The 16,228-nt window shown below is 48.7% G+C and overlaps 1 protein-coding gene across 2 annotated transcripts in view; it reads left to right on the top strand.

The window, feature by feature from the left end:
• Positions 1 to 16,228, top strand: part of AP3D1 (adaptor related protein complex 3 subunit delta 1) — a 40,221-nt gene that overhangs the window by 6,296 nt on the left and 17,697 nt on the right. Inside the window, exons 2-8 of one of the 2 annotated variants that reach the window (XM_084883476.1) lie at positions 6,427 to 6,522; positions 7,271 to 7,351; positions 9,360 to 9,440; positions 12,337 to 12,444; positions 14,115 to 14,244; positions 15,753 to 15,892; positions 16,057 to 16,130. In XM_084883476.1, coding sequence (XP_084739602.1) covers positions 6,427 to 6,522; positions 7,271 to 7,351; positions 9,360 to 9,440; positions 12,337 to 12,444; positions 14,115 to 14,244; positions 15,753 to 15,892; positions 16,057 to 16,130 — 710 coding nt within the window. The remainder of the gene's footprint in view (positions 1 to 6,426; positions 6,523 to 7,270; positions 7,352 to 9,359; positions 9,441 to 12,336; positions 12,445 to 14,114; positions 14,245 to 15,752; positions 15,893 to 16,056; positions 16,131 to 16,228) is intronic. The other variant, XM_084883477.1, reaches the window with a different exon arrangement.

Here is a 16,228-nt window from a genome sequence, read left to right as displayed (position 1 = left end):
GGAGTTCATCTGAAGGACAAGTTTTGTATGCTAGATACGCCAGGCTCTTCCATGCAGCTGACTGAAGTACTCTTCTCTTGTTTTCCCCCTTATATGTTAAATAGAAGTAAATGCACATATGGTAAGAAATTTTAATGGTATGGGAAAATTTATAATAAGCAAATATCAGCAAATCTGATGTTTTCAAAATCACTAAGAAGTCATAAGAATAATTTACAAGCTGAAGTCAACCTTGGAAATCTATCTGAAAATAATTCTCAGGCCTCTGGAACCATGTTGATTACCTAATAAAAGAGCAACATGCTAATTGACCATACCTTGACAATGCCCACCAGCCAGTCAGGAGTGAGCATGCAAATTAACCCACCAAAGATTGCGGGTTAATTTGCATATACAGGTGCTGAGCAGCGGCAGGGGAGGGGTGGTGGCAGGACACAGGTGTTCTGCATCACCTCCCCACCCTCCCAGCCTGCTGCCACTACGGGCCTCTGGGAAGCATGGGAAGGCAGAAAGGTGGCTTTGGCTGGAGTGAAGGCAGTGCTGGCAGCCAGGGAAAGGAAGGCCCATCCTGGCACAAATCTTTGTGCATCAGGCTTCTAGTACACACTGAGTGGCCAGATAATTATGATCTCTGAACACATAATAATCTGGCTACTCAATGTATATTCTATATCAGGGGTCTTCAAACTACGGCCCGCGGGCCACATGCGGCCCGCAGAGGAGTCTGATCCGGCTCGCCAGGTTTTTTGGGCAGTGAGCGCAGCCGAGGTGTTACAGTAGGAATTAGTAGTTCATATAGTCCGGCCCTCCAGCTCTCTGAGGGACCGTGATCTGGCCCCCACTTTAAAAAGTTTGAGGACCCCTGTTCTATATAATAAAGGGCTAATATGCAAATTGCCTTCAACCAGGAATTTGACCAGCAGGCAGACCAGCCAACTGCCCATGACCCCTCCCCTGGCCAGGCTGGCCGGAACCCACTCATGCACAAATTCATGCACTGGGCCTCTAATGTGTGTGTGTGTGTGTGTGTGTGTGTGTGTGTGTGTTTGTGTATAAAATAGAGGAATATGTAAATTGTCCAGGACACTGTCACAGTAACGACTGAACAGCAGGCTCTGGGCAACAAGGCCAGCAGGGGGGTTAGGGAGGGACAACCAAATGACTGAAAAGTAGGCTACATGGGGCAACCAGGCCAGCAGAGGGGTTAGTGAGGGACAACCAAATGACTGAACAGCAGGCTGTATGGGGTGACCAGGCTGGCAGGGGAGGCAGTTGGGGGCAACCAGGCCAGCAAGGGGGGGGGGGGCAGTTGGGGGCGATCAAGCAGGCAAGCAGGTGAGCAGTTGGGAGCCAGTGGTCCTGGATTGTGAGAGGGATGTCCGACTGCCCGTTTAGGCCTGATCCCAGGGATCCCCCCACCCCCTGTGATGAATTTCATGCACCAGGCCCCGTGTGTGTGTGTGGTTTGTGTGTGTGTGTATTTCTCTTGCCAGGGGGCTGAGAGAGTTCTTTCTTAACATTAGGTATGTTCTCTTCTGAAGATTTTGGATCTCATTCAGAACCAACCAGATGTCTCTGGTGACCAGCTCAAAGGAAGGAGGTGCCCTACCAACGTGTGGGGGTGGAGGTGGAGGGCAGTGGGCTTATGCACCTCCTTGGGGCTTCAGGCTTGGGCTCTAGGGGTGCTCCAGGGCTGATGTGGAGGGTCTTGGCCCTAGGGTACCTTCTCTGCCTTCTAGGTTCTGGGGTAAAGATTGGCGTCTGAAAGAGATTTAGGAGCATCCGGGCCATGCGTGCCCATGTGATAGGTCCCTGAGTAACAGAGCTACCTCAGGCTCAAATGGTCCACCCACTTGGTTATTTTCTGTCACTTCCGCTGCTCAGGTTTACTCTTTTTATTCATTGTGAGTGCATTTCTTTGTGCTTCATGAGAGCATTGTTCCTTTTGCTGAACTGAAATCTGTGTGTGAATTTCATTATCCTGGTTCTCTCAGGGCCAGTCTTCATTGGTTCTTGTTGAGTTTTCCTGTTTTTTATTTTGAATAATTTTGGATTGTATTCTGGACATTGTAGAGACTGGATTCTGTTGTATTCTTTGAGGATTATTCATTCTGTGGAGAGAAGAGTTTGTTTAGTGGGCAGTTAATTCATCTGGGCTGAGACTACAACTCTGTCGCTCTTACAGGGGCACAAGATCTGTGAAATGTTTTTCTTTTTAAAGGGGGACTCTTTTTTAAAAAAATATATATTTTATTGATTTTGTACAGAGAGGAAGGGAGAGAGATAGAGAGTTAGAAACATCGATGAGAGAGAGTCGATCAGCTGCCTCTTGCACACCCCCTACTGGGGATGTGCCTGCAACCAAGGTACATGCCCTTGACCGGAATCGAACCTGGGACCCTTCAATCCACAGGCCGACACTCTATCCACTGAGCCAAACCGGTTTCGGCATGAAATGTTTATTTTTCTAGCTTTGGCTGGGTTGTATGGAATGTGCCGTGAGTGCATAGTTGCGTCAGCCAGAGATTTGTGTGGATTTTCTGTTCAGAATGTGGGAAACACCCCCATCTCTCTCTTCTCTGGGATTAGCCCTTCACTTTTCAGTGGCCCTATTCACCGCAAACACTGCTCTGGTTCTTGAAGCCAGTTGGACACAAGTCTTTTCCCTGGATCTCAGCTTCTCTGCTTGGCACTCAAGATAAAAGCTATGGCCCCACTGCTGTGGCTCAGTGGTTCAGCATTGGCCTGTGAGCCAGGAGGTCACAGTTCAGTCCCTGGTCGGGGCACGTTGCCTGGGTTGCGGGCTCGATCCCCAATGTGGAGTGTGCAGGAGGCAGCCGATCAATGACTCTCATTGATGTTTCTCTCCCCCTCTCTCCCTTCTCTCTGAAATCAATAAAAAGTGTGTTAAAAAAGAAAAAATAGAAAAGCTATGAAGAACAGGACATTCTGTAGTGCTTTTGCTTGTACTCCGGTGTGTCTGGATAGTGGTTGTAAACAGTATTTGTAGGGGCCTTAGTCTGGTGGGAACTGCCCAGACATTACCGGAAGTGGACCCTGCCCAGCCCTCCTGAAAGCTGCCATAGGCAGGTGAACCACATTGTGTATTATCAGCCAGGGAATATTTGGGTGGTTTCTGCTTTGGGGATGGCCCAGGTTGTATATTCGGGTGCCAGTGTATGTTTGAGCACCTGTTTCAGTGTTCTTAGGGGTCCACCTGAGAGTGGACACTGTACTCACCCTTTTGAGGAGCTACATTGTCTTCTATTAACGTCTGCACTTCACTCGCCATCCACTGTGTGTGGCTGATTTCTCCAACACTTGTGATTGTCGTCTTATTCTTTCCCTTTTAAAAAAAATTATATATATATATATATATATATATATATATATATATATATATAATTGATTTTTTGCAGAGAGGAATAGATAGTTAGAAACATTGATGAGAGACAGAGAGAGACATAGATGAGAGAGAATCATCGATCAGCTGCCTCTTGCACACACTCCCACTGGGGATGTGCCTGCAACCAAGGTATATGCCCTTGACCGGAATTGAACCTGGGACCTTTCAGTCCACAGGCCAACGCTCTATCCACTGAGCCAAACTGGTTTCGGCTATTCTTTCCCTTTTAAATCATTAATAATCCTGATCCACGGGGCAGGCAGGAGTCATTTGTGTGGAGGGACAGGGAGCTGAGGTCTCCTGAGCAGGATTTAGTAATCTGAAGCCCATTGGAAAGATACGGTGACAGTTGTTCCGTTGTACCAACCCTTGATCATAAAATATTCATAAAATATTCTGTGGCTGAGGGCACTTGAGTAGTCTTTGCCCTGTGAGACTTGCTGGTGGCTGAGGGTCTCAAAGTGTGGTCAGGGTGGCATGTGAATGGCGGGTGTCCCTAGGGCTTCCCTCGAAGAACTGAGCCTGGAGCACGCGTGGTAACGCGGGGCACGTGGAACAGGAGCCGCTGTCTGCTATTGCTTTGCGTGCTTTCTGCCCTGTCTCTGGGAGGCAGGCTCTAGGTGGTGCAGCAGGGGAACGTGGAATCCTGCCGCTGACTTGGTTCTCCTCATACTTCATGGAGTGCTGGGCAGATGCGTTCTGACCCATGGTGACTGCTCCTTGCCTGGCCGCAGGTTTCAGTTCTGTTTGGGGGTGCCATGGCATATCTCCTGGGTGATAGGAGGCTGTGCCATGCCGCTCCCAGAGGGTACATCAGTTGCTCTGGACTTTGTGGATTGGTATTGCTTCAGGTCTAGCTTTTGTTTGTTTTTGTTTTTTATTAATCCTCACCTGAGGATATTTTTCCATTGATTTTTAGAGAGAGTGGAAGAGAGAGGGAAAGACAGAAACATTGATGTGAGAGAAGCACCTCCATTGGTTGCCTCTTGCATGAGCCCTGACCAGGGCTGGGGCTGGGGAGGAACCTGCAACTAAGGTACGTGCCCTTGACTGGAATTGAACCTGGGACCCTTTGGTCTGCAGGCCGATGCTGTTTCTCTCTATCCACTGAGCCAAACCAGCTAGGGCCAGGTCTAACCTTTTTGAATGGTGTTTTAGGAGATGTTCTGAATTAGCAAGGAAACCCAAAAGAACTGAAAACATACATGCACACTAACACCTGTACACAAATGACCAAAATAGCACTATTCACAAGAGGCAAAAAGTGAGAAAAATCCAAGTGTCCACGGGGGAATGGATAGAAAGTGTTATCCACATGCACGTGGTAGAACTGGAATGAAGCACTGATGCTTGCTGCAGCTTGGATGATCCTGACATCATGCTCAGAGAGAGGCAAGGAAGCCACAGACAGAGATGCTTAGTCAAGCTTGTGCTGCTTTAAGAGAGGCTGTCCTGATGTGACATGCTCAGAGGGGACTGGAGAGCTTGGCGGGGAGGAGCTGACAGAGTGTGGTTGATGCCCAGTTCCTGGGTACTTAGGGAAGGAGGGTTTTCTCGTAGCCAATCTTCCCCCGGCCTGGCTCCTTATCTGTACCTCCATGCTGCTCACAGCCCCAACACAATCTGGCCTACTATGCTTTGTGCGCCTTGACACTGTTCCTGGACAGCCGCAGGGCCTGGCCCATCCTCCCCTCACCAACCACTCTTGTTCCATTGGCACTCCGCTGGCCCTCCCTGCCCTCAGGAGGAGGATGGTGAAGGAATCGCAGGCATTCTCTCCAAATGAAATGGTTTTCTAGGCCCTGGCAGTGTAGCTCAGTTGGTTAGAGCATCATCCTCCTACTCCAAGGTTTCAGGTCTCCAGTCAGGCACATACAAAAAGCAACCAATGAATTAATAAGTAGAACAAGTTGATGTTTCTTTCCCTCTCCCTCCCTGTCTCTGTCTCTCTTTCTCTCCCTCCTTCTTCCTTCCTTTCTCTGTCTAAAATCAGTAAATTTTATAAAAATTTAAAAAGCCCAGCCAGAGTGGCTCAGTAGGTTGAGTGTTATCCTGTGCACTGAATGGTTGCCAGTTCAATTCTAGTCAAGGTATATGCCTGGGTTGTGGTTTTGATCCCTGATCAGGGCACATATAGGAGGCAACCGATAGATGTTTCTCTCTCTCCTCTTCCTATCCCTCTCTCCCTCCCTCAACATGTCCTCCAGTGAAGATAAAAAAAAAAAAAAAATTACCAAAATGAGCCGAAACCGGTTTGGCTCAGTGGATAGAGCGTCGGCCTGCAGACTGAAGGGTCCCGAGTTCGATTCCGGTCAAGGGCATGTACCTGGGTTGCGGGCACATCCCCGGTAGGGGGTGTGCAAGAAGCAGCTGATCGATGATTCTCTCTCATCGATGTTTCTAACTCTCTATCCCTCTCTCTTCCTCTCTGTAAAAATTCAATAAAATATATTTAAAAAAAAATATTTACCAAAATGAAATGGCTTTTTAAAATCCAGTGGTTCTTAGTATGTCACAGTCGTGCCACTATCACAAAACCAGTTTTAGGACCTGTCTCTCTGGATTTGCCTGCTGTGGACTTTTCACATAAATGAAATACTATGTGGCTTTTCACATAAATCAAATGTTCTGTGGTTTTTTGTTTTGGGTCTGGCTTCTTTTATATATATATATATATATATATATATATATATATATATATATATATTTATTTATTTTATTTTATTTTATTTTATTTTATTTTATTGATTTTACACAGAGAGGGATAGAGAGTTAGAAACGTCGATGAGAGAGAAACATCGACCAGCTGCCTCCTGCACCCCCCCCACTGGGGATGTGCCTGCAACCAACACATATGCCCTTGACTGGAATCGAACCCGGGACCCTTCAGTCCTCAGGCTGACGCTCTATCCACTGAGCCAAACTGGTTTCAGCTGGGTCTGGCTTCTTTCTGAAATAATTATTTGTAACTATTTTAGCCAAGCACTTATAATTTCTCAAAAATTTTTTTTTCCTTTTAGGCAAAGTATATCTCTCAGTGCATTGATGAAATCAAGCAAGAGCTGAAGCAGGACAACATCGCAGTCAAAGCAAACGCCGTCTGCAAGCTGACGTATGTGAGTGCTCAGGCGGCGCTTCTGAATAGTGCCCTTGTCTTGCACTCCTGGTGCTGTTATCAACTCCAACATCAAGCCATCTATCCCTCCATCTCTCTGTCCACTATCCATTTTTCTGTCTGTCCGTCCATTTTACTGTCTGTCCATTCATCCCGCCATCGGTCCATCACTTGTCCACCTGCCAAACATTGATTGATGCCATCAGCTCCAGGCACTGGCCTCCAGCATGCAGGGCTAATTCTTAAGAGTCAAGGGAGAGGTGAGCAATGATTATCAGGTGCACAGAGCATGGTGGAGCCCCGGACCCATCTGGCCTCCCTCCCCTTCAGGCCATGCTGAGGAGCCTGGTGGGTAGAGCTCTGGACCATCCTGGGTGGGTTTCTGCACTGTCCCTTATCTGGCTGTGGTCCCTGGTTGGTGTGGGAGCCTGGGCCATGCACTCCCCCGCCCCCCCACCTCTTTCTTGGTCAGAGTCATGTAGGTTTCATGAATATTATAGAGAATTTTAACCAATGCACAGGATGCCAGTATTTCAGCTACATATGTTCAACATCCTATAGTGTTTGTTACTAATCCGTCCCTGTAGTCTTTAATACGAAGATTTAACTGGTCGGGAAAAATGAAATGCCCTGGGTTGTGTGTTGGGTAACCCTGTGTGTTCAGAGTGCGAATGGCATGTGTCCTTCTGAGAGCTGGGATGCTGAATATTAGGGTTTAGGCTTGTGAGTCACTGTTTCTCTCCCAACAGTTGCAAATGTTGGGATACGACATAAGCTGGGCTGCCTTCAACATCATAGAAGTGATGAGTGCCTCCAAGTTCACGTTCAAGGTGAGCTTGCTTTGGGGCCTGAACCCTGTGGTGATGGGGACTTGGGCAAAGCGGATCCCGGGTGGAGAAGGGGAAGTCCCCGGGCATTCCTGAGGTCCATCCTATGACAGAGGTTGCACTGTGAAAAAACAAAATAAAAAAATAGTTACCTCTTTCAGTCAAACTAGCCATTCAATCATCACACTTCCAGATTTTGTCAAATTATTAATGCTAATGTTTTTATTTATTTCAAAGAGGAAGGGAGAGGGAGAGAGAGAGAGAAACATTAATGATGAGAGAAATTCCATGTTGGGCTGCCTCCTGCATACACCCTACTGAGGATCGAGCCTGCAGCCCTGTCATGTGCTCTGACTGGGAATCGAACCCTGACCTCCTGGTTCATAGGTTGATGCTCAACTAATGAGCCATGCCAGCCAGGCTGGTTATATATTTTTAAAACAAATTAAAATGAATTCATTACTCTTCAAGAAAACAAGCACTGATTATATCACCCAGAGGTGACAGTCTGCACCCCTATGGAGGTGTGGGAGCTCTGCCCCAGGGACCCACTTCTCCATAGCTGGGTGTGGCAGACCAGGAGATGTGGGGGGCAGGGGAGAGGCAGACGCTCAGCTGACTGGGATAAATGGGCCAAGATGAGCCTGAGTGGCTCCTCCCTGGCCACCTGCAGCTTCGTGCACTACTATATCCTTTGGGGGATGTAGGATGCTGGTTTCAACTGATCCCTAGCCCGATCTCAGGCCATGCTGAGGGACCCCACCGGTGCACAAATCTGTGCACCAGGCCTCTTGTTGTAACATAAACATGTCTCCTGTATTAGTACATATTCTGAAAAACTATTTACCCTGGGACATTTGAGGGTATTCTGTAATTTTCCTGGGTTGGCTCAGTTTTTATTTTTATTTATTTATTTATTTATGTTTTTTTTTTTTTTAATTTTTTTTAAATATTTCTTTTAAATATTTTTTTATTGATTTTTTTATAGAGAAGAAGAGAGAGGGTTAGAGGGATAGAGAGTTAGAAACATCGATGAGAGAGAATCATCGATCAGCTGCCTCTTGCACACCCCCCACTGGGGATGTGCCCACAACCAAGGTACATGCCCTTGACCGGAATCAAACCCGTGACCTTTCAGTCCGCAGGTCTATCAGGACGCTCTATCCACTGAGCCAAACTGGTTTCGGCTTGGCTCAGTTTTTAATGACAATGCACACCAACCAGGCAGTGTTTCCAGCCCCCGGGCCCTAAGCAACTGCCTGTGAGACTCCGCTGTGATCAGGCCCAGGTTCCCTCTAAAGGACATGGTCGTCCTGCCTGCTGGCTTTTGAAGTGAAATGCTACACTTGCCAAAATTGTGGTGGTGCTCTGCATGTGTCTTAAAGCATCATATACATGTGTGAGTGTGACAAGGTAGCTGCATCAGCCTAGCTGAGAGATTTGAATCCTAAGAAAACCAGTGCTTAGGATGACTTACTACATGAGATCATAAAAGCAATTCCTGGCTGACAAGTGAAAAGGTAGCATTAGTAACAGGACTCCATGGTTTGGCAAACCTTAAAAGGAGCATCATATTTCAGAGACAACATACTCCCTCTGGAGTTTTATTTTAAAATATATATATTTTATTGATTTTTTTTACAGAGAGGAGGAGAGAGGGGCAGAGAGCTAGAAACGTCGATGAGAGAGAAACATCGACCAGCTGCCTCTTGCACACCCCCTACCGGGATGTGCCCGCAACCAATGTACATGCCCTTGACCGGAATCGAACCTGGGACCTTTAAGTCCACAGACCGACGCTCTACCACTGAGCCAAACCGGTTTCGGCTTCCTCTGGAGTTTTAAAGATTCCCAGCTTGGTTTTTGAATGACTTCCCTGAGCCCACCAACCTGTGACCCCCAGGCCTAGGGCTACTTGGTGCCAAGACCAGGCGAAAGGATGGGAACCCCTAGGAATACTGCATGGTCCCCTTGTCCCACCTCTGATGCCTTCTTTTGTTCCATTCATCAGCGCATTGGCTACCTTGCTGCTTCCCAGTGCTTTCACGAAGGGACCGATGTCATCATGCTGACTACAAACCAGATTCGCAAGGTAGGCTGCCCTTCCTGTAGGCCCCGTGGTCTCCTTGACTCTTTGGCTGGGTTCCTTTGGGTCCCTACATGAATGTCTGTTCTCCAACGCTGGTTTTTCTGTCACATGTAATTAGAAAGTGCTAAGGTCAGCGAGATCTCACAGTCACAGTTCTCTTATCGAGCAGTCTTCTGCCCTCAGTCACGTCATTCCCAAGGTACTTCCACACATGGCAGAGCACGTCTGCCTTTTTTTTTTTTTTTTTTTTTTTTAAATAAAGATGCTCTCTCTTTTTTAAAATATAGAGTTGTATTGATGTCAGAGAAGAAGGGAGAAGGAGAGGGAGAGGGAGAGGGAGAGAGAGATGGTGAGTGTCCGGTTGACTGGTCGGCCGTTCAACCAATCAGAGCGTCCTATGTTAATGAATGGCAGGACTGCCTTTTTGCCTGGGCAAGAGGGAGAGGTGGAAGCTTGCTGGACTGCCCTCTTCTTTAAAAGAAAAAAAAAAAAATTCATTGATTTTTTTACAGAGAGGGAGAGAGAGGGATAGAGAGTTAGAAACATCGGTGAGAGAGAAACATCTATCAGCTGCCTCCTGCACACTTCCCATGGGGATGTGCCCGCAACCAAGGTACATGCCCCTGACCAGAATCGAACCTGGGACCCTTCGGTTCACAGGCCAACACTCTATCCACTGAGCCAAACTGGTTAGGGCTGCCCTCTTCTTTTTATTTCTTGGTGTTGGAGGGCTCCTTTCACAGTCACTCTTCTCTCCAGTCCTGTCCCTCTTACAGGAGTGCCTGTTGAGGTTGCATGCCCTTCCCAGTATGCTGGTTTCCCACTATGTCTTTTGAGTCATACTATGTTTATATTTCAGTTATGTGTAAGTTTTTTTTGAAATGGGCTTTGAAGGCCAATGACTGAAAAAATGTCCTCCTTGGCCCCAGTACTTTGAACATCTTTGTTTCCTATGGTCAGAGGGAGTGTCATCCTTTCCTGGCCCCAAACCACACATTGGAGGCAGTAGCCCCAGGCTCTCAGTGACTCTGGTCCAAGCCAGAATGTCCTCACTTATGAGCTCTGGTCATCCCACATGGTGACCTAGGAACTGGCTCTTGGGTGAACACTGTGAGCAGGCAGGTTGGCTGTGTGGCACCAGCTAGGTACTGGTGTTGGCATAGATAAGATGTGGGTCTGAGAACTTAACTGCTACGCTTGCAGTTCTTGAGGGCTTGGGGTGTGGGGGGAGATGCGTGACTGAGGGCCAGGTAGCGCTGCAGTGCTGGGTATCAGATACCATGGGGATGAGGGGCAAGCTTAACTGGTAGTGGGCTTGGAGAAGAGGAGGGGAAGGACTGTGGAACCACTCAGGGTGTAGGATGTTGGGACAGTAAATGGGAGGGTTGCAGGAGGGTGGAGAGGCTCTGGGTACCCAACACCAGCCCACCTGCTGAGACCCAATTTTGGTTTTCCTGCTGGCCCTCTCTGCACAACCTTACCACCTTGATTTAGACAGAGATTTGTCACCAATTCACATGAAGATGTGTTAGAGACAGGTCACCTAGATCCACTTTGTTGGGAAGTGGCTAAAGCCTGAGAATGTCCTCGTAAGAAAGCACATGATATAGTAACATCTGGGCTGGTGATTTTAACCACCACCACTGCCCCCTCTGCCTGTTGTCATCTCAGCCTCACTCATAGGGTCCTCTCTCTGTGCAGCCCCAGCCTCAGCCCTGTCTGCCACTGCCATTCCTCTCCATTCACATCCCCAATGTTGGCAGTCCCTGTGCATGCCATTTTATTTATTTATTTATTAAAATATATTTTTTATTGATTTTTTACAGAGAGGAAGGGAGAGAGAGAGAGCTAGAAACGTTGATGAGAGAGAAACATCGACCAGCTGCCTCTTGCACACCCCCTACCGGGGATGTGCCCGCAACCAACGTACATGCCCTGACCAGAATCGAACCTGGGATCTTTCAGTCCGCAGACCGACGCCCTACCGGTTTCGGTGTGTGCATGCCATTTTAAATAAACTTGAGACTTTTGAGCACGACTGCCACAGACCTGCCCACCAGTGTCCTCTTCCAAATTCTCCATTTTTGAGAAACCTCGTGGCATTTCTCCATAGTGTCCACCCTCTGCTTGGCCCTTTGTGAATCACTCTGAGATGGAAAGTCCGTCAATCAGGGACCGAGTTCTATACTGTGAGTTCTGGTGTATTTTTATCTCATCAGCCATGGTTGGAGTTGATTTTAAAAGCCAGTAATTTTTATATTATTAGCATGGTCTAGAAGCGTAATTCTTAAAATGCATCAGTATTGGTGTTTTTTTTTTAACCACATATGCACATATAAAATGTTTTGAGAGGTACCTTAGAAAATGTCTCCACAAAAACAAGTTTGTGATATAAAAAGAATACTTTCCTAATGTTAACATGAGGTACTTCTGCGGTTGGCCTTAGAACTAGAGATTGAGTGCAGCAGGTCAGTGACATTGTGGGGGGATGCGGTTAGGTATGTGTTGTTCTTTGTGGCTGGTTTTCCTGTTCGCCTCAAGGATGAGGCATAGGCCTAACTTTCTGCTTTGGGGAGGGGCCCAGAGGAATGAAACCTGGCTTTTGAAGGGGAGACACCCCCGTGGACAGAGGGGCTCCCAGTGGGTGGGACTGGCTGGCCACACCATCTCCTCTGTCCTGAGTTCACAGGCAGGGAGCTCAGCCCTAGTCACATCCCTGGGACATGGGGCTGTGCCAGGAGTGAGGTGCGACCCTCCTCTTATCCCCATCCCAGATCTTCTCTCAATGACAGGAACTGGCTGCTCTGTGTGACTCCTTGGCATGGCGGGGGCATAGTGGCAGGGACCTGGGTGATGCACGATTGGCGCCTGCCCCTAACCCTTCTTCCTTTCTTTCCAGGACCTGAGCAGCCCGAGCCAGTACGACACTGGTGTTGCACTGACTGGACTGTCCTGTTTTGTTACCCCAGATCTTGCCCGAGACTTGGCCAATGACATCATGACATTGGTGAGTTTGTGAGTATGCAATTTGAAACACATGGATGCCTGGGGAACTGATGCTAAATTGTCACACTAAGAAAACTCAGGATATGGAAATAGGTCTGGATCCCTGGGATGAGAGGGGGAAACCGAGTCACTGTCTTCATCTTCATCATCTAGTGGCCACTATCATTCTTGAATTCTTACTTCACCTCCTTTGAAATAGTTCTGCTTGGGGAAGGGGTATGTCACTGTCAGGTGTGCTCTAGCTGAGGGTCTTCACCCTTGAGATCAGGTGTGTGACCCGACAGTTACTCTCTTATTGAGGTATAGGTGATGGTATCGGTTGTCTCAACAAGCAGTATGGTCAGGGTCATCTTCTTAATTCTCCACCCCTAAAGCCATTTGTTTCTGTCTGTTTACAGTTTGACTTCTCATAGTTTATTTGATCTGAAAGGCATAACCCCAACCAGTTCTGATCTCTGGGGTGTCTGGAAGTTCATTCTAAATATGGATGGCCTCCTAGAAATCGTGGCCCTCAGAAACACTGCACTAGTTCTCCAGCTCCGTGTGTGTGTGTGTGTGTGTGTGTGTGTGTGTGTGGTGATCAAAAGGTAATTCTGGCCTTACACAGTCAGCCTGTTTGCTGTGCTTGCTGGTGGGAAGGCCTCAGCTCATGACCTCAAGGACTGTCAGTGCAGTCAGCTTATAGATCAGGGGACAGCACACCACAGCCATCTGTTGTAAATCCTTGAATCTGTACATGACCCTGCCATTCATTTATTCGGTATCTATAGTGGGTTCAGAGCTCAAAGGCAGAACCAAGTAATTGGACAGAAATCTTTGGCCCATCAAGCCAAAATAATTGACTTTTTGGTGCTTTTAGAAAGTGTGATGACTCAGACTAGGTGACAGTAATGTGATCCCACAGAGGGGTATTAGTGAGTTGCTTATGGTGCATGTTGGTGCCAGGTCATGGGGGTCTGGGACAGCTTTTTTAGGGGGTGGCTCCCTGGGGCCTTGACAGGTGATGAGTGTGCCCACCTGGACCAAGAGGCCTTCATGGCAGGAACATAGTCCCAAGAGGACGGAGCTCCAGGGCTATGTAATGAGGAGGCACAGAGTTGACTGAGGCCCAGGTGAGGGGAATCTGGAAACGCTCCTCAGAATCCTGGTCTAGTGTCAGATCTGGGCAGCCTGGAAAACCTGAGGCCAACATTGATGGGCAGACTCTCTTTCCAGTGTGAACTTCTTTTCAACTTCTCTGCCCCTACCTCCCCACCAGCTCCTCAGTGAGTCCACTGAGGAGGGTCTCAGCCTCTGGAGGTCAAGCCTAGGGTCATGGACATAGGGAGACAGGTTTTCATCCCACCCAGCACACTATTGTGTGATGCCTGGGCTTGGTGGGGCTTGAAGGTTGGAAGCTAGAGAGAGGGTTTTCCTTTGGGAAATGGAGGTTAGGCACGGGCAGGCATAGGACGTGAGCAGGGCAGTGTAAGGTGTGAACATGCAGGTGTGGGAAGGTGAGACGTGAGTAGTGGCTGTGGGAGGTGAGCACAGATGTGCACAACAGGTGAGCAGGGCAGGTGTGGGGGGGTAGTCATGGGTAGGAGATGTGGAAGGTGAGCAGTGCAGGTGTACAGGCAGGTGCACAGGATGTAGTGCCGAGAGAAGCCTGATGGCCCTTTGCTCCCACAGATGTCACACACCAAGCCGTACATCCGGAAGAAGGCTGTGCTGATCATGTACAAGGTGTTCCTGAAGTACCCCGAGTCTCTGCGCCCTGCCTTCCCCCGCCTGAAAGAGAAGCTGGAGGACCCTGACCCTGGTTTGTTGATTCGAGATAAGATGAGGATTGTACTGGGGTGTAGTGTTTTTCCAGTATCTAGAACCTGGTGGCAGGTGTTGTGAGGAAGGAGTTGAGGACACTAGGTCCCAGGACCCCTGTTCTGTAAACCCATCCTCCCCTGCACCTCTTTACTTTCTGGCACAAGAGGCAGGTTCAGCCCTGGAATCCACCATGTCTCCAAGCAGCCCTAGTCCCATTTATTGGTGTGGGATTTAGAAACCGAGGTTGGGACACTCTGTGCTCATGTTGCTGGGGACTCAATCTCCTCTACCCTCAGCCGACACCAACACCCTGGGCAGGGGCCTGTCTGTCTGTCTGTCTGCATAACAATAGTCATGCTCCCATCCTACACCAGGGGGCTTATTCCAGCCCTCATTCCTCCCATTACTTTCTTTCTTTTTTTTCTTTTTTTTTTAATGTATTTTATTGATTTTATACAGAGAGGAATGGAGAGAGATAGAGAGTTAGAAACATCGATGAGAGAGAGTCATCGACCAGCTGCCTCTTGCACACCCCCTACTGGGGATATGCCCGCAACCAAGGTACATGCCCTTGACCGGAATCGAACCCGGGACCCTTCAGTCCCCAAGCCGACGCTCTATCCATTGAGCCAAACCGGTCCCGGCTCCTCCCATTACTTTCTCACTCCTTCCGTGTCTGGGCTGAGCAGGTGCAAACTAGCTTCTCTAAATCCACTGTGGGTTCTGATGCTTCTCAGGGAACCTGCTGTGTACCACAGAGAATTATAGGTGGAGAAAGTTCTGGCTGGAGAAAAGCAGCCTAGGCAGCAGACATGGGCTAGGGGCGAGAGTGGTTGCCGCAGGTGGAGGGGAGTACAGTCACTTCGTGTGGTGGGCATCTTGTTCCAGGGGTTACTTTGACCCTATGGGGACCCACCTCACAACCTTGGGTCCTCTCCTCTGGGGAGCAATGGTGGTCAGAGCCCCAAGGGATTGGGGTTTTGAGCATTCCCACAGGTGATGGGTGCAGTGCCAGACATAAGCAGGAACCCCGCACACAGAATGGCCAGCCTGCTGAGGACCCCTCCCTTAGTGATGAGGACCTCTGTTAGATAAAGTGCCAAGATCCAGAAGGCCTCAGTGTATTGTTTGCTGGTTCTGAAAAAATAACCTGGAGGTCTGGCTGAGAGAGACATGAGTTTATTAGAACTTGTGTATGCACTGTGGGTAGCCAACTGGTGAAGCTTCCACAACACAAGCTTGTCAGCACAGGGTTGTATAGAGTACAGAAAACAAAGCCAACAGGGCATGAGGGTAGATGTGCTTGTGCACGAGCTGTGAGATAAAAATGCCAGCTATTTGCAGCCTGGGTCACTTTGAGTGCAGTTTCTTTTTGGCCCTTCCTCGATTGCGGAGCCGGGCAGTACAGATGGCCTTCATTATATTCCCACACGTTGGGAGGGGGAGCCAAGTCTTGGGAAGGGGCCATCTGCTCCTCACATATGCTCAACCCCTCTGATCTCACAGGGGTCCAGTCGGCGGCAGTCAATGTCATCTGTGAGCTGGCCAGACGCAACCCCAAAAACTACCTTTCCCTGGCCCCACTATTCTTCAAGCTGATGACCTCCTCGACAAACAATTGGGTCCTCATTAAAATCATCAAACTCGTAAGTGTCCCCAACTTTCCTTCTTCTCATGTGTGGAAAGACCATGAATGTGTCCTGGGAGCTGGGAGGGGGTGGGGGTTGGAGTTGGTCAGCATGGTCGTGTGGAGTCCCAGATGTGCCTAACCTGCTCTTGCTGCCTGTGACCTGGGCCTCTTATCCCCTAGTTTGGTGCTCTGACCCCCTTGGAGCCAAGGTTGGGCAAGAAGCTGATCGAGCCTCTCACCAACCTGATCCACAGGTAAGCCAAGGGGGCCTGTCCCCGGTACCACACACCCACACACACACACACACACACCTGTCCTTGGCACACCTGCTGTGGGCGAGCCTGTGTTCCCT

This window comes from Pipistrellus hanaki (assembly GCF_964339955.1).
Source record: "Pipistrellus hanaki genome assembly, chromosome: 5".
Taxonomy (NCBI): Eukaryota; Metazoa; Chordata; class Mammalia; order Chiroptera; family Vespertilionidae; genus Pipistrellus; species Pipistrellus hanaki.
This window is presented reverse-complemented; position numbering and strand designations above follow the sequence as displayed.